General features: G+C 39.2%; 3 protein-coding genes across 7 annotated transcripts; 2 read left to right on the top strand and 1 right to left on the bottom strand.

Annotated features, from left to right (window-relative positions):
• Positions 1 to 1,717: 1,717 nt before the first annotated feature.
• On the top strand, positions 1,718 to 6,942 carry LOC144202561 (protein FAM3C-like). The gene is made up of 9 exons (XM_077725382.1): positions 1,718 to 2,718; positions 2,800 to 2,895; positions 3,783 to 3,812; positions 4,077 to 4,200; positions 4,279 to 4,337; positions 4,875 to 4,925; positions 5,000 to 5,084; positions 5,183 to 5,309; positions 5,401 to 6,942. The coding sequence occupies exons 1-9, from the start codon at positions 2,706 to 2,708 to the stop codon at positions 5,485 to 5,487; spliced, it is 672 nt and encodes a 223-aa protein (XP_077581508.1). The 5' UTR covers positions 1,718 to 2,705; the 3' UTR covers positions 5,488 to 6,942.
• camk1a (calcium/calmodulin-dependent protein kinase Ia) lies at positions 6,485 to 16,059 on the bottom strand. 2 transcript variants are annotated; one of them, XM_077725380.1, is made up of 12 exons: positions 15,927 to 16,059; positions 14,497 to 14,615; positions 11,574 to 11,705; positions 10,805 to 10,879; positions 10,154 to 10,292; positions 9,953 to 10,079; positions 9,634 to 9,709; positions 9,198 to 9,310; positions 9,041 to 9,119; positions 8,685 to 8,772; positions 8,442 to 8,604; positions 6,485 to 8,182 (listed from the first exon to the last, which is right to left on the bottom strand). In XM_077725380.1, the coding sequence occupies exons 2-12, from the start codon at positions 14,580 to 14,582 to the stop codon at positions 8,079 to 8,081; spliced, it is 1,182 nt and encodes a 393-aa protein (XP_077581506.1). In that variant the 5' UTR covers positions 14,583 to 14,615; positions 15,927 to 16,059; the 3' UTR covers positions 6,485 to 8,078. The 2 variants fall into 2 exon arrangements, with proteins under 2 accessions (XP_077581506.1, XP_077581507.1); XM_077725381.1 differs by having other exon boundaries at positions 6,485 to 8,169.
• A 537-nt stretch (positions 16,060 to 16,596) lies between these two features.
• pbrm1l (polybromo 1, like) lies at positions 16,597 to 26,111 on the top strand. Of its 4 annotated transcripts, none has more exons than XM_077725376.1 (30): positions 16,597 to 16,710; positions 16,993 to 17,142; positions 17,225 to 17,322; positions 17,583 to 17,730; positions 17,844 to 17,987; positions 18,091 to 18,207; positions 18,292 to 18,360; positions 18,505 to 18,603; positions 18,716 to 18,801; positions 19,047 to 19,138; positions 19,210 to 19,426; positions 19,520 to 19,661; positions 19,800 to 19,885; positions 19,967 to 20,246; positions 20,326 to 20,431; positions 20,564 to 21,203; positions 21,384 to 21,595; positions 21,670 to 21,858; positions 21,964 to 22,121; positions 22,194 to 22,439; positions 22,588 to 22,733; positions 22,865 to 23,022; positions 23,106 to 23,289; positions 23,370 to 23,577; positions 23,682 to 23,880; positions 23,938 to 24,009; positions 24,676 to 24,840; positions 25,038 to 25,102; positions 25,432 to 25,618; positions 25,705 to 26,111. In XM_077725376.1, the coding sequence occupies exons 2-30, from the start codon at positions 17,005 to 17,007 to the stop codon at positions 25,866 to 25,868; spliced, it is 4,815 nt and encodes a 1,604-aa protein (XP_077581502.1). In that variant the 5' UTR covers positions 16,597 to 16,710; positions 16,993 to 17,004; the 3' UTR covers positions 25,869 to 26,111. The 4 variants fall into 4 exon arrangements, with proteins under 4 accessions (XP_077581502.1, XP_077581501.1, XP_077581505.1 ...); XM_077725375.1 differs by having other exon boundaries at positions 23,938 to 24,093; XM_077725379.1 differs by lacking the exon at positions 24,676 to 24,840.
• Positions 26,112 to 26,329: the final 218 nt, after the last annotated feature.

The following is a 26,329-nucleotide window of genomic DNA, read 5'->3' as shown; positions in this document are numbered from 1 at the left end:
GTATGTGATCTTTTCATATTTAGGTTGTTGTGTGACTTGGGTGGGGTGATGGCGAGCAAATCCTGTCATCGTGACATGCAAATAATCCAATATAACAGTATGAGCAATTTAGTCCTTTTTTGATCCATATCATTTTTAACAATAACACTCGACTAGCAGCTGAGTAATAAAAACCTGATTTACAGAATAGGCCTATGAAAAATTTTGAAGGGACCCAGTGATGCTTGACAGTATTTAATGAAGTGATTAAAAGCAGTCCAGTATATCGATAAAGGTGAGTGCCTTTTATTAGTGGATAGCATATCTGCCTCACTAGTCTGGGGCCCTTAGAGTGAGCCTGTCAGACCTTGTGTGTGAGATTTACATTGTACACCTTCCTTCAGTGGCGGTCCGTGCATTTTCTAGTAGCGCCTTCTAACCCCGAATCAATCCAACCCTCAAAAACTATTTTATGGCTATAAAACCTCTACTGCAGCTACAGCTGCGGCACATAAAACAATCCCCAATAATGACCTTATACAATTGACGTATTATTTAGAAAAATAGCCATATTTTTTACTCACCAAAAATACTTTTTGACTGTATACAATATCCATCCTCCTTTCTTTCCTCTTTTTTTCTATCGCCACCGGAGCTAATGCTGAAAGTTGAGCCTGTGCTTTTGTATTTATGGCATACATTTGTATTTGATTAAGTGCTGAAAATGTTCATTCCGGGTTGCGACAGGCTTGCAATGAAAATAAGTTAACAGACAATCTGGAATTATTTAATAAGTATTGATGGACAAAATATATTATATGATTCAGATATTTCTTAGGCCAGCAGAGAAGGCATTGAAGGCCCTGATGGCCCGTCACTGAAACACTAACCATTTCCATACTAATTATTTTAGGGCATAACCCTCGGTGCTCAAAGAAGCATTATTCGTGACATAGCTGCTGTCGTTTATTATTGCTGGAGGCAGATGATTTTTAATGAGCACACAGATGGTCCATATTGTCATGCATTATGACAAAATCATATTTCATAGAGCCAAACTTGCTATTTATGCTATTTCTTACTTCTTCTTAAACCTTCACAGATGCTCCTTAGGAGATAATCCTTTTTTTCTTGAACAATAACTCACAGGTCAATATTGAGGTCTCAAAATTATGGAGGTTTAAAGTTATACTGTATGTTGAGAAAGTAATTCTTTGGAACTCAATGTGAAAATGCTCTATCAATGCAAGAGTCATATTAATTTTGCACAAGGGTTTGTCAGGGACACAGCGAAATTGAAATGACCTTTGTAATATTTCTTTCTTGGATAAGGACGAGCTATGTGTTACAAGAAAGAAATCATTCTCTCTTGGGTTCTTTTTCAAGATCTTTTGTAGTTCAATTGTAGCTCTGGTAGATAAAAAGAAGACCTCTATCATAAAATTGAGCCTTAAAGGCACAATATCACGTGGGAGGGTACTTTATTGAATTCGATAAATGGGACTTTGCTAAGGCACAACCCATAGTCCTTTTCTTTGTAAAATAAACCAAAAGGTGCAACAAAACAGCTTTAATCCCATTTTGAGGTTTTGGAAAAATTACCCCAAAAGTACTACAGCATGCATGTATGACATCTTTGCACAAGTCTTCCTCTTCCATTTAGTTTCATCACTTATGTCAGCCAGCGTTTTAGTCCGGACATTGGATCGACCCCTCAATCTCACAACTGTTGGTTCTGTGCATATATAGTTTTAAATATACAAAATAAGGTAAATCTTGAAATTTTCCCCTTTTATACTTAGTCATATCTACACATTTTCTATATGATCAAAGTAGTGATGCTATTTCTGAAATATGATTCAGTTTGTTCTATTCTAATTACACCAATGCTTTGCAAAGGGGCGGAGACAGCGCACAGCCTGGGGGCACTTTAATCTCTCTATACTAGTCTTATAAAAGCAAACGTAATTGTTTTGTTGGAAGTCAGCTGTATTAAATGTCATTATCCCTTACCATACCAGTCCTTGGGCATATCAGGAAATCATTGGTGAAAGTTTGAACCATTATATAGCTTTTACTAAGTGATGAGTGGCATCCCGGCGGATGAGTGGTTAGCACGTCGGCCTTCACTCACCATATAATAAAATATCTTTGTGATCGTAAGAGAAAAATGAGACCAGAATCAATAATTCTTTTCAACATTTTATATAACTATTTCTGTTCTTACCACACAGGCTTAGAGAGCAGAACGACTACATAATCATGCCGAAAATATAGATATTTAACAATCCAATACAATCTGATTTTGTTAGGAACATAAACTACATTAACACCATTTTTTTGCACATAAACCGATATTTCATTTTTCTCCTCCTTTGTTTCATGACACTGGATTGTGACTTTTTTTTTTACGATGAGTGTTCAAACAACGCTCAGGCTTTTGTTTGCTTTAACACTCTATGATTAACCTGTGAATAGATCCTGTCCCATATTTGACATTGTGAGTGGGAGAAATTTGATCATGTTGTTCACTGTGGGTGTGTGCAAATACAATGTCACATCCTGTTCGCTTTCACAGCACAAGGATGAGTGCTTTGGAGTATCCAAAGGTCCCATCCATGAATATGTGTGGTGAAGCTGCCTGAACGGATGACATGACACCTACCAGCTGTGGTGTTGACAGAAAATAATACATCAGGAATAGAACCAAGTCATTTGTTGGAGACATGAGGCATCGAAGTGAGGTTTTGCTGGGTGATGTACATTTCATGGACCACATGCCGCATTTACTCGTGTTTACTTGCTCTTTGTGGTTGACAGTTGCTCCCTATACTGCTGTACTGGTTGTTCTTGTGGTCACATGGGCCATATCGCATGATTCCATACGCATTAAGGAGACAGCAAGAGATCTTATGGGTGAGTTTTATTCAAATTTTCAGTTGTATTAGTGTCAATGACCCCAAAAGGTGCCTTTGAGAGTTCCCTGTTCATCAAAAAAATCGGTGATATTGCATTGACATTCATATTTATTGAAGCCGTTAAATGCATGGAAGCAAAAACCTGGTTTCCCTTTGTTTGTATGAATAGCTACAGCGCATGTGCGGAATTCATCATCAGACTTGGACATTAATTGATTATCTGTATATATAGACTTTCTGGCTCATCCTGCATGTTAGAACAAATGGGAATAATTTGGTCTAAGGATTGGCCCAAGGAGTCCAGAGACAGAATTGTGGCAAAGCACAGATCTGCCAAAAGTAACAAAAGAATTTCTGGAGCATTTAGGGATTATAAGAGAACAGTGGCCTCCATAATCCTCAAATGGAAAAAAGCTTGGGATAACAACAACTTCGCAGTCGTGGACATGCACCCAAACTAAACGGTTGTGGGAGAAGAGCCTTGATGAGGGGGATAAAGAAACCAAAGAACTGTGACAGAGCTCCTAAGATTCAGTAGAGAGATGGGAGAAAGTTCCACAAAGTCAGCTGTTAACGCAGGCCTCCACCAGTCAGGGCTTTTCTGGCAGAATGGCCCAATGGAAGCCTCTCTTCATTACAAGAAAACCACATTAAGGACTCCCAGATGATGAGATATATGATTCATGTCTGCTCTAGGACTTGTTCAGACTGGCAGCCAAAATCTGGGGGATGTTTGATTTCGTTTGACGTTTCAGAATTTGGATTGTTGAAAGGTTGCCCACTGAAGCTTTTTATAACTTTAATATTTCTTATGTAGAATCATTTGTAAGTATAGGTTCCACAGTGTATACTTTGATTGATTTTGTTTCTTCTGTCTAATTGTAGGAATGAAAAGTTTGCAGCAAGTGCTACCACGTGAGTATTTTCAATAGACCTTTCCTCAACTATTGTATACTGTAGATCCTGTATGAATTAAGTGGTTTCTGTTCATTGTAAGTGTTGGTATTCTCAACATTTGGAATTTTTCTTTAAATACCTGTTTTTATGAGAGAAAGTGTTATTTTTTTCTTATTGAAATCATGTTAATGGGATTGTTATTACTTTGACCTATGCATTTTAACATTTTAGGCATTCTCCAAAAAAAAATCCAAATTTCACACTAATACAATAATATTGCAGCAACGATTTTGCCATCCCTAAAGTGCGATCTCTCAAGAAGATGCCTGCATGATCACTTTGCAATTCACATACGTAGTGGAGCAGCTAATGTCGTTGGTCCCAAGATCTGCTTTGATGGTAAAATGTAAGACAACTGCACGTAAGAACACTTTTACAACTTTACTGCAATGATTTCTCTTCTTAATGGGTTTTGTGTCTGCAGTATCATGAGTCATCTATTGAATAACGTGGGACCTGGGCTTAACATCGTAATTGTAAACAGTAAGTTGAACAGGATAATTCAAAATGTATTTGGAGGAAAACTTTAAATTATTTTCATAGATCAGTTTTACTTTGTATCTTGAGTTTCGCAGCTCAAATCGTCCTAGTAACAAAAACAGAAAACCATGTTTACTGTTGTTTATGGAGAAAATCAATTCATTACCTTTTGCTTTGCATACAAGTGAAAAAATCTGGTAAATGTTGTTTACACTGGACTCAATTTTCAGTCTACACATTGTTCATCTCTTACAAATGACCCTGCTGAGATTAAATATTCATGCGGGTTGATGTTGGTTTTTTTTATTCCTACATCCAACATATTTTCAACTATTATTTACACTATGCTACCTTGTAGACATTTTGTCTTTTGATCAGCAAGGTTGCTTTGGATACATAGAAGTAACAGGCACCAATTGTAGCATATACAAATAAAAAAATAAAATAAGATGTGTTTATTTTAATGGGGCCAACAGTTATCTGTTGGTGAAGACGTGATGATGAATAAACATTCATATTTGTTTGTCTGTTTCATCTCAGGTGAGACCGGAGCTGTGGACAGATCCGGCTATCTGAATATGAAAGATGGAGGTAAGAACGTGTTTAATAAATCTTTGGTTTATTTACATTTATTTAAATTTATATCAATCCCTTGGCTGTCAAAGTCTCAGAGGACATCTTGGCATACCTGAAAGAGATTAAACCTGGAGAAATTGTCATTGTGGCCTCCTTTGACGACATGACAACAAAGTAGGTCCAATTCTCAGATATTCATCTGTTAAAACGATTTCCTGCTCTACAAAAATCCTCTTTCATTTTTTTTTCGCCCTTCACTTCTTGGGCTGCAGGATGACAAGTGAAATGAGAGACATTTTTGTTGGTATGGGCAGCACTTTGATCCACTCTGTAAGTTACCGCGACAACTGGGTGTTTGCCGGAACAGGCGGAATAGGAAAGAGAAGCACCTTTGAGAAGGTCAGTGATGCAGCCCACATTTCTTCTATTTATGCACATGAAAAGACACAGCTTTGAAAACCAAACGTCTTCTTGCCTTTCCACCTGCCAGCGAGCTGCTAATAATGAGACAACCAACATTTATGAGGGATGGCCTAAAGTAATAGAGGTGGGCGGCTGTTTTCCCAGAAGCACATGAAGGACATTCTCCATAAACAAGAAGATGGGAATACTAAATATATCATAAGAATCTTGTTTTTATATGTTTTGTCTATATTAATACTTTCCATTCATAAATGAAAAACTTTACTGTAGTTTTTTTTAATGTACAGTAGTAAAGTTATCGCTTAAAACAATATTCCCACACTTGTCTCATCTTGATGGGGGGGAAGGGGCTGAACATTTTAACCAGAGCGAGGAACCAACCAACGAAAGAAGTAGACAGATCCCAAGACAGAACAAGGGTTGGCTTTTAAAGATGAAAGAAATTCAGTTAGATGAAAGGATTCAGAAGTGCACATCGATCAAATATAGCGCTCTAGTTTTGTGAGTGGCATAAACCCAGCATGGCATAAATCTTCGCCTAGTGTGTTGTACCAGATGGTGGTAATCTCACAGACAAGGGCAAGCCTATAAAAATCAGGGAGGTCTGTGGCACAGTTAGAATGAACACAATCAATATCAATCATATTGCCCCCAAGCCGTTGATCTTACATCTGCGGAAACTCAGCATTGTCCTTTTTACTTGTCAAAACTGATTTTCCAGCTCCCCCTACTTGTAAATCATGGACTCGTCTTTGTTGAGGTGCCTCAATGAAGTTCAATTTCCATGTTCCTCCGCATAGCACGTGCGTCGTATGTGTATCTTTATGGAGGCGCCATTTTTTGGGGGGTCAAAGCAATAGTATTTCGCAAAATGAAAATCTACATCACATATTCATTTACACTTGGCTCCTTCTAGTGCAAAAAGGTCTTCAAACTGTTGGTTTTCACTTGGGATTTCTTTCTTTTTTACATTATGTCCCAATGGCCACTACACTGTAGTCAAAATTAAAACGGTTTAACAATCAATGGAAGAAATATTGTATTTAGATGAATAAATTCTAGTGTTTTTCAGTAGTATTTTGATTGTTGATGTGTTTTCTATTTGCTATTTTGATAGCACTCAGTGACCCCCCATATAAATGCACACTGAATGCATAGACAAGGAATATTTATTTGATTTCTTTCTTAACTGTGGTTACAAATCATTGTATTCTCATACATTTTGTTCCATAACCCATGATGCATTGCATCCATATGTTTGTAGATCAAAACAGCTTTACAAAAAAGATATACAATATATACTTGTATTTACTATATATATTTATATGTAATATACAAGTGCTTCTTTTATGCATTTTGGATGTGGACGATGAGTAAAACAAGAATCAACAACATATAATTATGATAAATATCAAAGTGGTTTTAAGATTCTTATTTGACATTGAATGAAGCCCTTCACACAGAGTTTGCATATTTTCCACAAGTTGTAGAAATACAGTGATTGCTTTTTTTTCTTCTTCATTTTACTGACCTCTATGGTTAAATTGTTTCACGCATAGGTCAACATAAAACAAAACGTGGGACTCAATCCGTGAAAAAATGTGATGATTGTGTGACTTCATTTCACCATTCCCATGTTTTCTTTTTCTTCTTTTCTAACTCTGGAAAACATCTTTTTCTCAGTCAAATAATAGAAGATGAAAATGTACCCAATATTTCCTACTTCATAAGTATGGCTTTGGGCCTGAAGTTCAAGTGATTTTTCCCTTTAACCCTATTTCTTTCATAAGATATGTGTGTATACATATATGTATATATACATATATACATATATATATTCTGTCCAATCAAGATATGTATAATTCTAATCTTAATACAAGTGAGGAGACAGCGAGATATGAATTAGACAAAGATAAAAGTATGGAGACCCAGCTTTAAAAAGGACTACTCATATGGTTAAGTCTAATTTAATTGAGCCCCAATATCTTTACACTACCCAGAATTCCTTGAAATTCTAGTTGCATCTTCCATTCTGGAAGTTTTAAGGATCTCTGAGTAAAGAGGGCTATTAAAGCTACAATTGTGAACCAATTCTGTATTTTCTTACATTTTTTACTTCTTGAAAGAGCAATGTCTAAATATTTATACTTTTGTCCATTGAGTAGTTCCCCCATGAAAGCACAGACTAAATGAGTTTTCAAGAGTTGTCAAACAATACGTCCACTGTGCTGTTTTTGTACTTTCTCAACATTAATTTTGGTGTTAATCACTTCACATTATAGGTAAATCAATAAATACAAAAAAACAGCAGTACATCATTTTCAACACAACAGAGTAGCAATATTAATCATATTAATAATGATAATCATAATCGTCTCCATGATGTGTGCGTGTGTGTATACTAATTAATCATCATTTATGTAAAAATATTTAACCAGGTCATGCAAACAGTAGACCAACTTCAACTAGAGAATGCACAGCACAGAGCAGGCAGATGAGTGCCCACACTGAGGTCCCTGAAAGTATTGTTTAGATACCTTCCCGTATTAATGTAATGACGTTTTTAACTTAACTCACAATGTCACTCTCCCCTCAACTTTGAGCAGAATGCATGTGGAAAGTAGAGGAATTCATATTTCGGGACTTTTTCTGCTCTTTTTGTGCTCCAGAGGATATCAATGTCACTATTTAGAGAAAAAACAAACAAAGAATAATCATAAAAATAAATGTTGCTAGATGTTGTGCTCAGATGCGACTGGCTGGTCTGCAGCAGTAAGTACAGCTCCTCAGGCTGTCCCGATCGGTGCTGCCATCAGCGCTTCCACGGCGGTCATCGCTGAAGTGGGACACTGCACGTGAGAGGCGCCAGATACACATGCATTTATTCATTCCAGCATTTGATAACAGTACCACACTTCTAACACTCTCCTGTTGCCTGAAACGCTGACCTACACCCCACTTTTATTGATCAACTTAAGATCATGTTAAATATAGTCTATAGTGCAGACCTGTCAGGATTAACCATGACTTATTCCTCTTGTCAAACTCTATCAGTTCAACAACATTTTGGGGTGAATATGGGGTAAAAGAAGATATTTGCAAACTCACAGCTTTCATTCTCGCCATTTCCTAACTCATCATCCTCCTCCTCCTCAGGTAGAAGGAGTCCATGGCAGGGGCTGGTAGGGGTGATCTGACTGGGTCCTTCCACACTCGTCCCTAGCTGCAACCTACGCATGTGGCGTACCACTGCCGTGGCATTAAACGCTTGCTGGATTGGAAAGAGAAAGTTAGACAAATTTAAAAAAAAACGATGCTCTGATCCGGTATTCTTTGATCCGAATAACCAACCTTCCACTTGCTTTTGGCAAAGTTCTTCTTGATTTGAGCACTGACAGATTCGTGGATGTTCTTGTCAAGAGCCGTGTCCCCGCAAATCCTTGAAAAGCAAAATGTTAATATTAAGGATTTAATACAGTGTTTCTGCAGGAATTTGCATAGACACCTATTCACTCATTAACAACAATATAGATAAATAATAATCATCATTCAGTCATTTTTTAACCGCTCTATCCTCACTAGGGGCGATTTGTGCATGTCAAGTCTATTTTTTGTGCAATAGGTAGTAACCTCAATTCAATCATCATTTTTTTTAGTGACAAATACGGCATATATGTGAGAAAATACGGTATATCAAATGTTCTTACCATGGGTGCTGCAGGGCTTGTTCACACGTGTACCTTTTGGAATGATCTTTCTCCATCATGTGGCAGATGAAGTCTTTGGCTAAAAAATGAAAGGTATATTCACAATAATGATGTGTTGAAGCATTTTGTGTTTTGTTGATATTAACTCAAGGGGTACCTGAATCAGAAATGTCGTCCCAGTATGGAGAGTCAAATTCATACTCGGCTTTCAGGATCTGCTCAAACAACTTGGCGTCATTCTCGTCATAGAAGGGAGGATACCCGCAAAGTCTGAAAGTATGTTTCAAAAAACATTCACAAAAAGTCATAAAAGAACCAAACTTCATGATTTTTTGTGTGACAGAGAAATATCTCTTCCAATTACTCTATCAGAGAAAAATTAGAGTTGTAGAAATAACTGGAAACTCAAGAGAGCCAAGACATTATATTCTTCCCAACTGTACGTAAACCTTTGACCACAACTGTATATATTTTCCAGAGCATTACCACTCCCTCATTCAAAAGTTGTTAATAATATTGTAGTCTTTTCTTCCAAAACTAAAATAAAACTGCAGTTTATTGTTAAAAAGTGAAAAAAAAAAGTTAAAACTCACAAAATATATGAAATGACTCCTATGGACCAGCAATCCACTGCTTTGCTGTATGGCTTCTGGGCAAGCACCTCAGGAGCTGTGCAACACATGCAAATGTAGCACATCGGTAAGGGTTGTATTCAAAGTCATCTTGACCTCCACCAGCTGCCGGGTGTCGTTCAACAAAGTAGAGAGTACTTATGGATCGCTTGTACTTGACTCAGTAGTAAATGAGAGAGGCACTCGGGAGGGTATGTGTACAAGCAGATGTTGGCTGAGCCTGCGACAGCTGAGCTTACCTAAGAGAAGGGTGTCTCACCCGGTACGTAATATGCCTCACCAACATATCCGGGAGTTCCACAGGCTGTGGACATAACGCTGCCTGCTCCTTCAATCTTAGACAGGCCAAAGTCACTGATCATGATCTTCGAGTCTTCTTCCATGCTATAATACAGCAAATTCTCTGGCTGCAGGGAAAGGTATTATGAGACCAGATAAAAATAAATGTAGGCAGTTTTGCTTCCGTTCTTTCCATTTCTACCTTGAGGTCTCTGTGCACAATCCCCATATCATGGAGATATTTGACCGCATCCAAAATCTGATGGATGAGCTGGCTGGCATCTCTCTCTGTGTAGAAACCTTTCTCCACAATTCTGTCAAACAGCTCACCCCCTGATACACTGCACGATAAAAGTAACACTGATGTTGATCGCAACTGAGTGACAGTCTCTTTTTGGTATAGAACCTGAAGAAAAATATGACAAGTTGAACGCAAATAGTCTATGGAGGCGGGCCTGCTTGACAACTGGTTAGCGCTTCGGCCTTACTGTTATGGGATCGAGAATTCAAAACCAGATGGGTCCCTTGTGTAGGTTTTCTCCAGGTACTCTGGTTTCCTCCCACATCCCAAAAAACATGCACGATAGGCTGGTTTAACACACAAAACCGTTACCTAAGAGTGTCCAATTAACCTACCATGCATGTTTTTGGAATGTGGGAGAAAACCAGAGTGCCCTGGGGAGAACATGCAAACTCCACACAGGTGGAGCGACCTGGATTTGAACCCAGGACCCCTACGGTGAGTCCGACACGCCGACCGCTTTACCGCCAGGCCGCCTCTCACAGAAATATATTCAATGAAATCAAAATGTTCCCCTCCTTTAACTGAAATGAATTTTCAGAGATAACTCACAGCTGCATGACGAGGTACAGATGAGACGTGCTTTCGAAGATGTCCTCCAGCGTGACAATGTTGGGATGCTTGATTCTGGAAATGTTGGGAAAGGATAATTACTATACTTTATAGAACATCTCTCCGGTACTTGCACTAAAGTGGTCACCAGATGGCATTACAGTATTGTTTTGCTATGACACTCCAGAAACGCCTTGAGTGTACGATTAAGCAAGAACACAGCAGTGTTGTGCTGATGAATGCACGTACTATTGCGTGGACATTTTCATTAAATGACAAGAAGTGTTAAAAATGCAGTGTGAAGCCTTCAGCGTACGATCTCTTGTCAGCATATGGGAATATGACACTTAACACTATGGCAGATGATGGAGGATATCACAGGGTGAGCAACTGCACTCTTCCAGATTGTTGCTTTCCCACCCAATGCTCTTTTATTGGCTTAATAGTGACTTCAAATTTGAGTCTATATCTTCCCAACCCCCATTCCTTCTTCTCCACCCGCTATGTCTCCTTCTTTTCAATACATTGCTGCAGGGAACTCCACACCATCATCGTCTCTGTGTGCTGTTGCCCTGGCAACACGGGCACTAAAAATAGGTCTATCTTCTTTACTCCTGACATTTCCGGTGCACAATCCCACTGTTTCTACAGACACCATGCATTTGGTTGCCCTTTTACTTGACCTCTCACATATATAATCTGCTTCAGTTTAAGCCATGTCGCTTCAACCAGACAATGGGAGAAACTTTCAGGGGTGGGTTCCGCTCACCTGTGCAGTACTGCAATCTCATTCTCTACATTGTTCTCTTTCCCTTCAAGTGCTTTCTTGGGTATGCACTTAATGGCTACCAGCCTCTGGGTCCTCCTTTCCTCAGCGAGAATCACCTCAGAGAAAGCTCCCCTGGGTAGAAAAAAAAACATCAAGTAGTGGACAGATGAAGGATGAAAATGTTGGGAAAATATCTGAGAAAGGGAAATTAAGGAAACCGAAGAGATATCAAAGATGACCAATTCTAGGAGAGCTTAGGATGATTTTACGACTACATGGCATTGCAACCACTTGCATCTTCAGTTTTAAGAGCTTTTCAGAAGTTCAAACTTAAAGGTTTACATGTAGTGTCAAGTTTGTAGCTGGAAAAATATTGGGTCTCTCAATTTGTTGGGCATAATGGAGTATATAAATTACTCGACTTTTGAGATTGCAATTCAGCAGCACCATAAAAAAACTGCAGAAAACAGGGAAGACCCTGAAACATGCTGATTTGCATTCCTTCACGCGAATGGACTCCAGAGGGGTGTAGGCAAGCAATTCAGTTCCTGGGTCAGCATTTCCTTTACCTTAGTTAAGATAAGCAGTAGTATAGCACATGAAGGGCTACAAAGATGGACAAAATCCTTGCATTTAATAGGATTGGCAAGACTTCATACTAACTCTAGTGCCACTGAGATGATCTTCATCGCAGGGAGTGCTGGAATCCCTGAGATTGATACTAAAATGTTGCATATATCATTTGTTCCAAGCGTTATGATGAGGCATTCGTGCAAGATGCCGTGAGCTGAATGGAATTAATTTTTAGATGTGTAGTGTGATGATTCAACAAAGCTGCATGCTTTACTGATAATTTGCTTGTACTTTTTGTATGTGGCTTGCGTGTTAAATATTAGATGAAAAATTCAAAATGGCTACAATACTGAAAAAGCGATGGGTTGGTTGGGACTAAGAAAGCTCAAGATATGAGGCCACTTTACAGGAACAGCTGCCTTAAAAAAAAGAAAGAAAAAAGAAAAGAAAAAGCTATATTTAACCCGTTCAATAATAGATCATGCAAATCTAGCATAGCTGCTTACTGAAAGAGACTATTCTGCATTATGCACTATGTTGAGGGGGAGAATGTCGTGTATTTACACAGCGTCTGGAGGGCAACCATAGGAAGACTGTGAGACAAGAAAAGGGCTGATTGACCATCAGGTGTAGCTGAACACCTCATAGCTGGACACTTACAGAAACTTTGCAGAATGAATGCTCTTTGCGCCTATGCGCTTTGAGAGCATGTGCAAAGTCACATTGTGTTACTGTTGCTGTGAGACACGTGTAATTAAACATCAACTTGCTCATTCCTCTTAAGAGACTTCACTCTCTACGGGGTTGCCTCTGAGCATTTGGCTTGGCTGAGATTTTCTTCAGAGCCTAACAGAGAGCCTCTCAAAGCATGGCTAAATAAAAAGCATTATAATTGATGTTATCGATTTTGTACACTCAACTAGTACCTTCCTGAACAGCAATAAATATCATGAGAATAGTTACAAAAAGCATGTGTATAGTACTCTTTTTGTTCATTGTAAAATATAACGCATTTTCCGGTCTATAAATCATTTTTTTATAGTTATGTTGGGGATGCGACTTTTATTCCAGTTCGACTTACAGTTGTGGTCAAAGGTTTACATACACTTGTGAAGAACATAATGTCATGGCTCCTTTAAGTTTCCAGTTATTTCTACAACTCTGATATTTCTCTGACAGAGTGATTGAAACAGATAATCCTTTGTCACAAAATACATTCATGAAGTTTGGTTCTTTTATGATGCAAAACACACTTGACAACATTACCAATTGAACTAAGCACATTGTTGCTCTAATAGTGGTTTAAGATGCTTCAAGCCAAAAGAGACACAAGCACTGTATCAACACTAACCATAATATGCATTGTCTTTTACTGCAGTGTCTGTTTGTGTCACTAGGAAAACACGAAACAAGCACCTTCCTGTCTCATCCACTTGAATGAGGACGCTTCGACCTGACACCGACTGAGTTTCAAACTGTGAGGATTAGCCAGAATTGAGTATAATATTTCAACATAAATCAATTAACCTCATGCTCTGAAAGCTTCTCTGTAATCTTCTTTCCAAGCTCGTAAGAAGCTTTTCATAGACATGTTTTCACGAGGTCCAGCAATATTAACAATATGACTCCACATTCAATCTATGTGTATTGTGTAATCTAGAATAATATTACTGTAAAAGTAGCAGATTTGTGAGAACTAAAAGTGATAATGTGACATCACTATCAATAAATGATGTAAAATAGTAGCACACAATAGGCACAAGTGATCAAGGAATGGAAAGCTCAAACTGACAGCTAATTAACTCCTTAACTTACCCACTAACTGTGCAATTTAACTCAGTGACAGAGCTACCAAGTCTCATCTCATTTTCTGAACAGCTTTATCCTCATTGAAAAAAAATCAGCATCAAAAGTGCTTATTTTTTTCTGCTACATGCAATAGATATGATAAAATTAAATATATACGCAATGGCAAATCAAATCGAATTGTGGGAGAATCGAATCGATTTGTAATGTATTGCATCGTCATTAAAATTGAATTGACTATTTGGGTGGCAAAAACACATTTATTTAGAATGCCTGCAGGTTGCCTTTGCTGGGATAGGCTCCAGCACCCCCCACGACACTAGTGAAACTTTTTAAAATACCTGCTAAATAGTCGACTGTCATTCTATGCCAATTTATGAAGACTAAAATGCATAACACGTATCATTTTGGTCACAGTGTTTGCCAGCGTTACCAAAAGGTCCAAGGTGGAGTCTAAAAGAAAACCAAGTGGGCTACACAAGTACACGTTTTAAGCAACAACACACTATGCAAGCTATGATATGACACTGGCTCTCCAACTTACGTGCCGAGTACTTCTTTGAAGTCATAATGCTCTTTAATGTCGACTGTCTTCTTCTTCCACCCATTGCCGTCCTCTCCTAGAGGCATCCTGTCGCACTGATTTGATTCGCCACAGTGCAGCTGCAAGGAGACAAGAAAAGCAGCGTGCTCAATTCAGTTGTTAGGCTTTTCCAAAACAAAGCAATCACTGAAATGCTGACTTTCTGTCTTGTACCACTTAAGCATTGTGGAATAGGCTGGACTAAGAATTGGGTTTCTACTTGAATTGGGTTGTGGCATTCGATGTTCATAATTATATTAGGACTGCAGAGAGTATGCGGTAGGTACTCTTTAAAAATAGATCCATTACTTAACTAAACCTGTTGTGATGAATGCTAAGTGCAACTCAGCTTTGAGTCCATTGAATGACAGTCAAAAATGACATACATGCGTTTTCTATAGTATCCCATAAATGCCCAGCTAATTGAAACCAATTGTGAAATACATTTTCTGTTAACCCTTCTAAAATACTAAGAGGGCCTCATTTCATCTCATTTTTTGAACCGCTGTATCCTCATGGGGGGTGCTGGAGCCTATCCCAGCTGACTCCAGGCCAGAGCCAGGGGACACCCTGTATTGGTGGCCAGCCGATCGCTGGGTATAAGGAGACAGATTTGATCCCAAGACCTCGGAACTGTGAGGCCAACGCGATAACCACTCGCTCCACTGGGCCGCCACTAAGAGGGCCTAAATAATTTAAAAATACATACATGATTTCTAAAGCACATTTCAAGAGACCCAAGTAAGCGTGACAATACTTTAAGCCTTCTGGACCATATTTTGCTGACAGGCAACATGACAGCCAAAATTAGGGCGACTGAGGGACACACAACAAAACACAAATAGAATATATATAATATTATATTACATATATATTTATATATATATATATATATATATATATATATATATATATATATATATATATATATATATATATATATATATATATATATATATATATATATATATATATATATATATATATATATATATATATATATATATATATATATATATATATATATATATATATATATATATATATATATATATATATATATATATATATATATATATATATATATATATATATCTCTACTGTGAAGTCAAAGAAATATTTTTGATTCCTTACATATTAATTTTGTATTACATGTGCAAATAAAAATAAGTTCTGAGCCAGAAGGCATAATTTTGCAAAGAAATAAATATTGCTCATGATGGTATAGAAAGCTAAATATGACTGTGGGTGTACAGTACTGCACCATTCAAGGATGTGGCAAGCTAAGCAAGCTGCATCTTGGGTTCACATACGGATGTCACGCACATTCACTTTGTATTATGCATTCATGAAAGACGTGAAAATCAATGCGTAGAGGTATAAAAACGTACCTAAATGGTATTCTTTGCCCGTGGTAGTGCGCTCCGCTCCTTGCTTCCGAGACAGATGAGCTGCTGCTGGCCGAGCTTGTGCGCAGCGCCGCTCAGCTCCGCTTCTACTCCGACTGACGTCAAAGACGAGCGCACGTCCGTGGATGTACTATAACATATGCCATTAAATCACTTTGGATGAAGAAATTGATAGAATGCAGTCTCCTCCCGCTCAAAAATGTGTCAAATATATATTAAAAGCAATATTAATATCACAAAATAAAAAATAGTGCTTTATCTTGTTTGTCTTTTTGTGTTTTTCTCACATTTCCATGCAAAGTTTGCAGTCTAGGATCATATCTACAGAGTTTAGTTGGTAGAATACAGTTGGTTAGAAGGGCGGATAGAATTATAAAAGACAATACGCATCCGAGCTTCCAACATTTCAACCTGCTGCCCTCTGGAAGGTGCTACAGAGCCATAACAGCCAAGACAAACAGACTCAAGGACAGTTTTTTTTCCCAAGAGCTTTCTTAACTCGAGTTCTGCACCTAGGACCTAATCAAGACTTATTACTCCTACTTATAATACTTATTTATTTAGTTTACCACTTATCCTGACTGATGGCCGTTCATACTGATCTGCACTGCATTTCAATAGGTGGCGGTAATGTGCCGCATGTTAGTTTGCCTACCGCAAAATAAACCTCTCTAGAAGAAGACGAAGAAGAGTTTTCAAACACTTGCTACCTAGCTACTATATTTTTAGCTCAGGGAACTACGGGTGTCTTATTTGTGATCTTAAGGTAAGTTTGTTTTGTGGTCATTGATCTACGAATTCCTTGCATTGCGCTGCATTAAAATGTACGAATTAGTGTCTGAATATGTTCCCTCGTTTGTCAAGCTAGCGGGAGTTTACATGCTAAACAAGGTCCTTGCTTTGTTTCATGCATAGATGTGATGGCAATTTTAAGCAATTTTATTTGAACTTGAATCATTGTCCTTGATTTGTTTCTTAAATGCAAAGGTTGGCCCATACGCGTTACAACTTGCAGATCTTTCTCTGTTGGTTTTGTCCGTCGTTATAGAGCTGCCCATCAATGTCGAGCGCAAAGAGGAGAAGAGCTACATCACCCTCCAGCAGTGTGAGTGGTGGAGGGGACCTTGACGACGTATCATCCACTCCTGGAAGTGGTCGGAAAAGAAAATGGGCTTCTAGTGTACCACCTGTAGACACGGTATATCCCCCAGTTTGGTCTAAATGTATGTGTGAATACATTTCCCAGTAGTGACAAGATTGTATTCATGTCTGTCGTCTAGATTGCTGTATGCCATGAGCTCTTCAATGCTGTTAGGGACTACAAGGATGATCAAGGGAGAAACCTCAGTGATTTTTTCCAAAGAGTGCCAAAGAGAAGGTATTTCACTTTAAATACATGTCTGGAAAAACGAATATGCCCATGTGTTCATAGACAACCAGAGTATTTGACATGATATTTTAGGTGAATAATTGCTGACTATAATTACACCTGTCATATACTCTTGTTTAGTGTTCCCCATAAAAACAAAGTTTTTTTTTTTTTTTTTAAGCAAAGTCCTGGACTTTCTCTAAGCAAACTATTTTGACCAAAAAGCAGCAGATCTTGCTAACGGGAGATGATGTGTTTGATGTCTTCAGAAATCTGCCTGATTATTATGAAGTGGTGTCCCAGCCAATAGACATGACGAAAATTCAGCATAAACTGAAGTCAGAAGATTATCAAGCGGTGGGACAACTAACTGCAGATTTTCAGCTCATGTTCAACAATACCAAATCCTTTTACAAGGTATTAAATATGTAAACTTTTCTCTTTCTGCACTCTTAAGTATTTCATATCTGTGATGGCTATGTTGTTTTGCAGTAGAATTCCTGAAATATGTTTTGTTTTCATCAATTTAGAGGGACACTGAGGAGTATCAAGCAGCCTGCAAGCTCTGGGTCATTTATTTGCAGACCAGGAATGACTTTTTGCAGAGTGGAGAAGATGAAGATGATGATGGGGATGACCTACTGGATAACCCGGGAATGTCAACAGAAGATGAGGTCTGTCAGTGGACATGTCGTTCATACTTTTGTACTCGGCTCATATGCACTGTTACAAAAAAAGAGCAACTGGTGATATTTCCATTTTATGATGGTCCTCCAGGCATCATCCAGCAACTTAAAGGAATTGTTAGAGCAACTCTTAGCGGCGGTAGTTTTGTACTCCGATCCTTCAGGTCACGTGGTCAGTAAACTCTTTGAGAAATTGCCTTCCAAATTGGTAAGTATTCCCAAATTATTTGTATTTTTTTACCCACAAAATGGAATTTCAGTCTGTTATCCTTGTTTTCTATTCCCTGGATAGCATTACCCAGACTACTACGCTGTTATAAAGGATCCTATTGATCTAAGAACAATCGCACAAAGAATACAGGTTAGTACATTTACCCTATTTTCCTCAAATGTGGTGGCCTCTGCTCAAATGGACCTCAGTTTATCACGGTCTCATTCATGCAAAAAATAGATGAGACCATTTTGCAAAAATGTAACAGATTTTAATGTTTTTCCCTTTGCTCAGATGGGATATTACAAAAGTGTCAACGCCATGGGCAAGGATATTGACCTGATGGCCAAAAATGCCAAAACATATAATGAACCTGGGTCTCAGGTTTTTAAGGTATGTCCTATTATGAATATATTTACTGTAAATTTCGGACTAATTTCGCTGAGTCTGCAATTCGTGTTTTATATTTTTTTAATTGATTTAACAATTTTCTGCCATATTGTAGGACGCAAACACCATAAAGAAAGTGTTTATCCAGAAGAAGACTGACCTGGAACACTCTGAGCCAACTAAATCAAGTCTTCGCATCAGGTATTTGTGCTTTTGTTATTTTTTCATAACCAATAACAATTACCGGTACATCATGCCAAAATCTCTCGACCACACCTGAATCAAATGATCAACTCATCACCAAGCTGTCCAGAAGCTTCATACCGTCCCAATTATTTGATTCAGGGAGTTAGTGAGAAGACATAGAAAACAAACTGGATAGGGCCACCTCTGACATAATTAATATAAATGTGTGTGCTCAATGTTTCTTCCACTCTATTGTTAAGAAATCGCAGATCTGGTCAAGGTGATCGACTTTCTGGTGTCAGCGTAGCTCTTCAGTATGGCTCGGAGAGTGAGGATGACCCTATGCTCTCCGGTAACCACAATTGCCCAGCACTATTTGTTTCAAGTGTAAAACAATCTTCTAAACATTGCAATATTTCATAGGCTCTGTCTGCTATGATGAAGGAGAGTCTGAAGCTGAGAGTCAAAGTTCTAGCATGGAGATGAGCAACCCCATCTTCCAGCTTTACGAAGCCGTGCGAGGAGCGAGGAATAGCCAGGGCCAGCTTTTTTCCGAACCCTTCCAGAATCTACCCTCTCGCAGGGAATATCCAGACTATTACCAACAAATAAAGCAAACCATTTGCCTGCAGCAAATCAGGTAGAGATTGGACATGTTTTGAGACATTCACATGTCACAGATGTAGTGTTGCTTTCTTTGTCAGTTCTTATTAATTGTCTCCCTCAATTTTAGGACAAAGATGAAAAATGGGGAATATGAAAATGTGGAACAAATGGATGTTGATCTCACTTTGATGTTTGAGAATGCAAAGCGATACAACATGCCCAACTCAAGTATTTATAAACGAGCCCTTCGACTTCAACAAATTTTACAGGTGATAATTTAATGTTCAGGTTATCTCATAAATATACATAATGTCTTGCAAAATCTAGACAAAGGTGAATTTAATTGCTTTTTTTATTTTATTTTTTGGTCATTTTGTTATACCTAAGTGTAATTGTCTTCTTTTCAGGCAAAAAAGAGGGAACTTTTAAGAAGAGATGATGATGACGGGGATAGTCTGCTGTCATCTGATGCAGGAAGTGCCAAGAGAAAATGGTATCCATCTATAGTTCTAAATTGCACTTTGTGGTATGTGTTGTTATTTTCTCACTTAATTCCCTTCACTTCTTTTTGAAGCATCAAGAAAAATATCAAAAAGAGCAGGATGAAAGCCCTGTACGCTGCTGTGACAGATGCTAGGGAGGTTGGCACGACTCGTCGGCTGTGTGAATTGTTTATGGTCAAGCCTTCCAAAAAGGATTACCCTGACTATTATAAAGTTATTCTCGAACCTATGGACCTAAAAACCATTGAGCACAATGTTCGTACTGAACGCTATGCCACAGAGGACGCACTGATGGATGACATGAGGCTGATGTTCCGTAACGCCCGTCATTATAATGAGGAAGGATCACGGGTAGGCCATTTAATTATATAATTAATATTCATGTTCATCTTAACTATCAATAACTACTCCAATTGTCAATGGACTGTAGGTATACAATGATGCTGACATCCTGGAAAAGATCCTCAAAGATAAACGCAAGGAGTTGGGGCAGCCACCTGAAGAAGAGGATGTGGGCTCTCCAAAATTGAAACTCAGTATGTTTTTGTTGTTGTTAATTTCATTGTTAATCCAGAAATTAAAACATAAAGATAAATTTGAATGCCTCTCGGCAGCCCGATGGGTAAGTGGTTAGCATATCTCACCTCACAGTTCTGTTTTTTTTCCAGGAAAAAGTGGTGTCTCTCCAAAAAAGACTAAATACCTCACTCCACTGCAGCAAAAGTTAAATGAGCTTTACGACGCTGTGCGGAACTTCACTGACCGTCGTGGCCGCCGCCTGAGCACCATCTTTCTTCGTTTGCCATCTCGCGCCGAACTGCCCGACTACTACGCCACCATCAAGCGACCCATTGACATGGAGCGACTGCGTAGCCACATGGCGGCAGGACGCTACCAGGACGTTGAAACTCTTGCGGAGGACTTCACAGTCATGTTCAACAATGCTTGCATGTACAATGAACCCGAATCGTTGATCTACCGAGATGCCCTCGTGCTTCACCGAGTCCTCCTGGAGACACGCAAACACCAGGAGGGTGGAGAGGACTCTGGCACCCCAGCTGTGGCAACTCTGGTGCGTGAAATGATAAGAAACCTTTTTGTGTCAGTGCTGAGCCACCAGGATGATGAGGGTCGTTGCTACAGCGACTCTCTAGCTGAAATCCCTCCCGTGGATCCAGAAAGCCCAGAAAAACCTCCACTTAACTTTGACATTATTCGAGTAAATGTGGAGCGTGGCCGCTACAGGAGACTGGATGTCTTCCAAGAACATGTGTTTGAAGCTCTACAGAAAGCCAGAAGGCTGCACAGGTACAGGCTTTTTCCTTTACTATCTATTAGACCTGGGCGATAAAATGATAACTATCATTGTCTTATCTTTAAACTGCAACTATTATTAATTTATTAGAATAAGAGGATGACAAGGGAAGCTATATTTAGCATGCTTAACTATAGAGTGGCTACCACAGAGCATGACTTTTTCTTTTGCAGAACTGACTCCGAGGTTTTTGACGATGCAGTGGAGCTGCAGCAGTTTTTTATCAAAATTCGGGATGAGTTGTGTAAGAATGGAGAAATTCTTCTAACCACCGCCCTTAACTACACTTTGAAACAACTGCACAATGATGTGGACCAGGAGAAGAGGGAAAAAATACCTAAAGAAATCGAGGAGGATAAAGACAAGGAGGATGAGTCAAGCAAAGGTATGCAAGACTTTTTAAATAGTGGAAACTGTAAAAACATGGTGACCATAATCTATCTTTTCTTTCTGCACAAGGTTCAAAAGTCAAGAACATGCCAGATGAAATATGGCGACCTGAATCACATACAGATCTCAAGTACCAGCAACAATGCATGTTTGATCACACCACCTACCAGGTGGGGGAGTATGTCTATGTACAGCCATCAGAGTCTAACCTGAAACCTCACATCATATTGATTGAGCGCCTTTGGGAGGATGATAAAGGTCAGTCCACTAATTCTTCTTAATCATAAAAATATCTTGCGTCCTGTGATGTGAGGACCTTATTCACTGCCCAATGTCTTTTTGTTTTGTTTATGCCTAATGCAGGTGAGAAGTGGCTCTATGGATGCTGGTTTTACAGGCCAAGAGAAACCTTCCACATGGCCACTCGCAAGTTCCTTGAAAATGAGGTCTTCAAAAGTGACTACTACAACAGAGTGGCGTTCAATCAAGTCCTGGGCAAATGCGTGGTCATGTTTGTTAAGGTAAGTTGAAAAGCTTCAAGTTAATATTCATTTACAGCTTTTCATTGCAATAGTCTGACTCTCATGCTATAGGATTATTTCAAACTTCAACCGGAGGGCTACAAAGCCGAAGATGTATACGTTTGTGAATCCCGATATACTGCCCGGTGCAAGCTATTTAAGAAGATCAAGATCTGGGCCGTGCCTCAAAGTCCTGTCAGATTCCTCCCTCGAGACGCACCCCTGCCCGTTGTCCGCTTTGCATCTATGTTTGCCAAGCCGGCCCTGGAGAAACTTGAGAAACTCTCGTTTGTCGACAGCAGCGGTTTTATAGACAAGGTGAGCGGTTCAAATTCCTGCTTCTAAGTATAAGTCTATAGTTGACCAAAAGAAGGATAACATTTTCTTTCTTAAGCCACAATTTGTTATAAAACAGACAAAGGTAGGAAGCAATTTATATCCTGGGTGTGTGTATTTTATGTTTTAGGAGCGGGAGGATGTCCCCATGGAGGTGACCGGTGCTGATCCTGGATGCCATCACTTTGAACAATTGCGCATCAATGACATGTGGTTCAAAGTAGGGGATTGCGTTTACATCCAGTCACATGGCCTGTCCAAGCCTCGTATTGCCAGGTAAAACACTGTATTAGCCTACTGGTGGAAGTACAGTTCTCATTGCATTTACATATCAGACGCATAAATGGGCAAATAAATCAAATTTGGCCTACAATGCAAACCCAGCCATGCCTTTGATTTGGATGTAGATTGGAGAAACTTTGGGTGCAGAATGGAACTACTTTCTTCTTTGGGCCCATCTTCATTCATCCGGAGGAAACTGCGCACGAGCCCACAAAGATGTTCTATAAGAGAGAGGTTTTTTTGAGCCACCTAGAGGAGACCTTGCCCATGACGTGTGTCACAGGTAACATTAATCTGAACAAAGGCAATATACCAGTTGTTTGTATTTTAACTCTTTTTTTTTGTTTCTGTTTTTATTTTTCTAAGGCAAATGCGTGGTGTCTTCTTTCAAGGACTACGTGTCATGTAGACAGACTGAGGTCTCAGAAGAGGATAATCTTCTTTGCGAGAGTCGTTACATAGACTCTGAGAAACAAGTGAAAAAGTTCAAGGGTTTGAAGCGCTTCTCGTATTCTTCCAAAGTAGTGGAGGATGAGGTCTATTATTTCAGGTGAGCTAATTTGGGCAAATCACTTAGAGAACAAAGTATCATTGTTGCAAGGCTGAAGGTTTTGATGTTGTCTTCTGCAGAAAAGTGATCGTTCCACAAAAAGAAGCGTCTCCCTTTTTGAATAAGAAAATAGATGAGCTTGAGGTCAAACTGGCAGATGTAGAAGATGGCGACGATGACATGGATGACATGGACGATGACGACGAGGGCCTCGAGACACCATCTATGCCACAGATGCAGACATCTCTCAATAGCGATATGGACAGCATGCCTTATACGCCTTCCCAAGTATGCGTTTATAGACTGACAAAAACACCTCACTGGGACTCGTTCATTCTGTGACCGATAACCAAAACTAACTCATCGTTTTGTTCATTTCTTTTGAATCACAGTCCACACCAAAGATTAAAGGCTTGTCGAAAAAGGAAGGTGCCAAAAGGAAAATCAACATGAGTGGCTATATCCTATTCAGTAGTGAGATGCGGGCAGTCATCAAAGCTCGACACCCTGACTTTTCTTTTGGTGAACTAAGTCGTCTGGTGGGCACCGAGTGGAGAAACCTTGAAGCTGTGAAGAAAGCGGACTATGAAGGTAAAGAAAAAAAATTGTATAAGATTGGGGGAACTCCTGATTTTCCTTTCATTGCAGAACGGGCAGCCAAAATCGTGGAGCAGCAGGAACGAGATAGGCCAGCCCTGAAGCAAGGGTCCCCAAGATCAGGTACCCCCGTAGGGTCACTGATGGGGGTCGTGTCTTCGCCTAGCACGATGGGCATGATAAACCAGACCATGACACCTATGTCAGGTAACCCTGCTCAGACACAGCATGAGTGTTTGACTACTTGGCAGCAGTGAAAAGAAAACAGGACTATTTCACATATCTTTTAACCGTTAAAAACAACACAACCATGCAAAGCCTCTTTTTATTATTTTGTTGTCGCTGTGGTTTATGCCTATCACCTTTTATTATTGCTAGCTTATTGTGTGAAACTGCATGACCATAACATTGCACGGGTAACCATTTAAGTCTTTTATTGTTTTTTTTTTTTTGCATGCTAACACTCATTTATTACTACTGCAGTCCTTTTCACACACAGAGATCTCATTTTCTTCCACCCATTTTTATTTGCTTATAACTGTATTTGACTGATCAAGTAAAGCAGACGCATTAATCAAACCCATAAATTAAATAGTACATTAAATAAAGAATATTTATGAATGCAGCACATTGAGGCACAAATGTGCAAGAGCCCTGGATATTGACAGTTCAGAGCCTTTGTGTGAAAGGGGCCAAGTGTGCAAAAGTAGTGCATGCCATATCTTAGCCAGCTGCATGATACATATGCATGAACATGTTGTCATCCTCTCCTCGCCCTCTTTCCCCAAGGCATGATGGGAGCTTATGGGCCACCTTACATGCCCATGCAAGGCCCTCATGAGGGTTTGTTGAGTGTGGCCCCATTGTCACCTTACCAAGCAGGGGGGCCCCTTCTGGCTTCACACCATCTCCAGCCAGGTGTTATGCCCGGTTACCCGGGCATGGTTCATCATGGTAAGGTTAACTGAACGACTCACCAAGCGACTTGGTGGAACTCTTGACAGTATCTATAATCAGAAACCTGGTGCATGTGGTAACACTGCTATGCTACTACTAACGTTCATCTGAAGTAATTCTGCAAAAATGTGATTTGGTTTTATTGGAGAGTATGATTGTAGATTATTGAACACTGAATGATGTCCTCTTTTTAGGTATCATGGGTGCTGCTGTGAATGGTATCTCAGGAAACGCTGCTTCAGGAAGTTTCTTGCAGCAGGTGTGAAAAAAATAGCTGTTTACACATTTCACCATGTCAGTTATTCCATCAACTATGCAACCATTCCAAACCCACAATTTCAAAATGGAACAAGTTTGTTTTCTCATATTTTCTTTTGTCATGTTTGAGACATTTCAAAATTAATCATTTCGGAGTCGCTAGAATGGATTCTTACCGATATGAAATAATTTCCATGTTAAAGGTGCTAAGCATGCAGGTGATTAAGTTGTTCCAGTGCACGATTCACACATGCATACTCAAATTAATACTTTTGGGACAACTGAAATTCAGTTTGTATGTCGAAATAACTGATTTTCTTTCAATTTCAGACAGGTATGTTCAGTTCTGGACAGCATGCACCTCCACCTTACCCAGGTGGTACCCAGACTCCTCCGATGTTTGTAGCTCCACCCCCGAAGACTCAGAGGTTGCTACACTCAGAGGCCTACCTTAAATATATCGAGGGCTTGAACGCAGACTCCAGCACAGTCAGCAAATGGGAGCAGACACTGAAAGGTTCGTAAGAAGGTTGTCTTAAACCCCACCCCCCATATTGCAGATTACATCAGGGTTATCACCAATGGATTTAATTTCTCCAACAGCTCAACGGCGAGACACACACATGACCAAAGAGCAAGAGAGCCGGTTACCGGCTCACTGGCTGAAGAGTAAAGGAGCCCACACCACAATGACAGATGCACTGTGGCGCCTGCGTGACCTGATGCTGAGGGACTCGCTGAACATTTGTCAGGCGTATAATTTGTGATGCAGAAGACTTACTCGCACCACTTGTAACCACACCCCTTACCCCTGAATCTCAATCTTGGTTAAGAACCTTAAACCCTAGAAGCAATATTTTATAGTAATTCCTAATCAATTTTATATTTATTAGTAACCTTTAATGAGCTTAATAGTTGTGCATTTTCATTTTTTTACTCTGTGGATTAATTTTGCTGCAAAAGAAGTGTTTTGGCTTATTGGTACTATTGGAATAAATTTATGAAAACTATTTACTGACTAGTACTTGTTATTGTGGTAATATTCTGAAGTATAGAGGGTTTTTTTTTTTAGATTTATACCACCTGACAATATGAAGCACATGACAACTGCAAAATTAGCTAGGTTTTTGCATACACAATTTGGAATGATAAATTTAAAATCATCCAACATTAATATTTAATAAGTTACTGCTAATCCATAACTTTGAATTAAAAATCATTGAGCAGA

Source organism: Stigmatopora nigra, chromosome 10 (genome assembly GCF_051989575.1).
Source record: "Stigmatopora nigra isolate UIUO_SnigA chromosome 10, RoL_Snig_1.1, whole genome shotgun sequence".
Taxonomy (NCBI): Eukaryota; Metazoa; Chordata; class Actinopteri; order Syngnathiformes; family Syngnathidae; genus Stigmatopora; species Stigmatopora nigra.
Note: the sequence above shows the minus strand (reverse complement) of the source record. Positions and strands in the feature narration are given on the sequence as shown.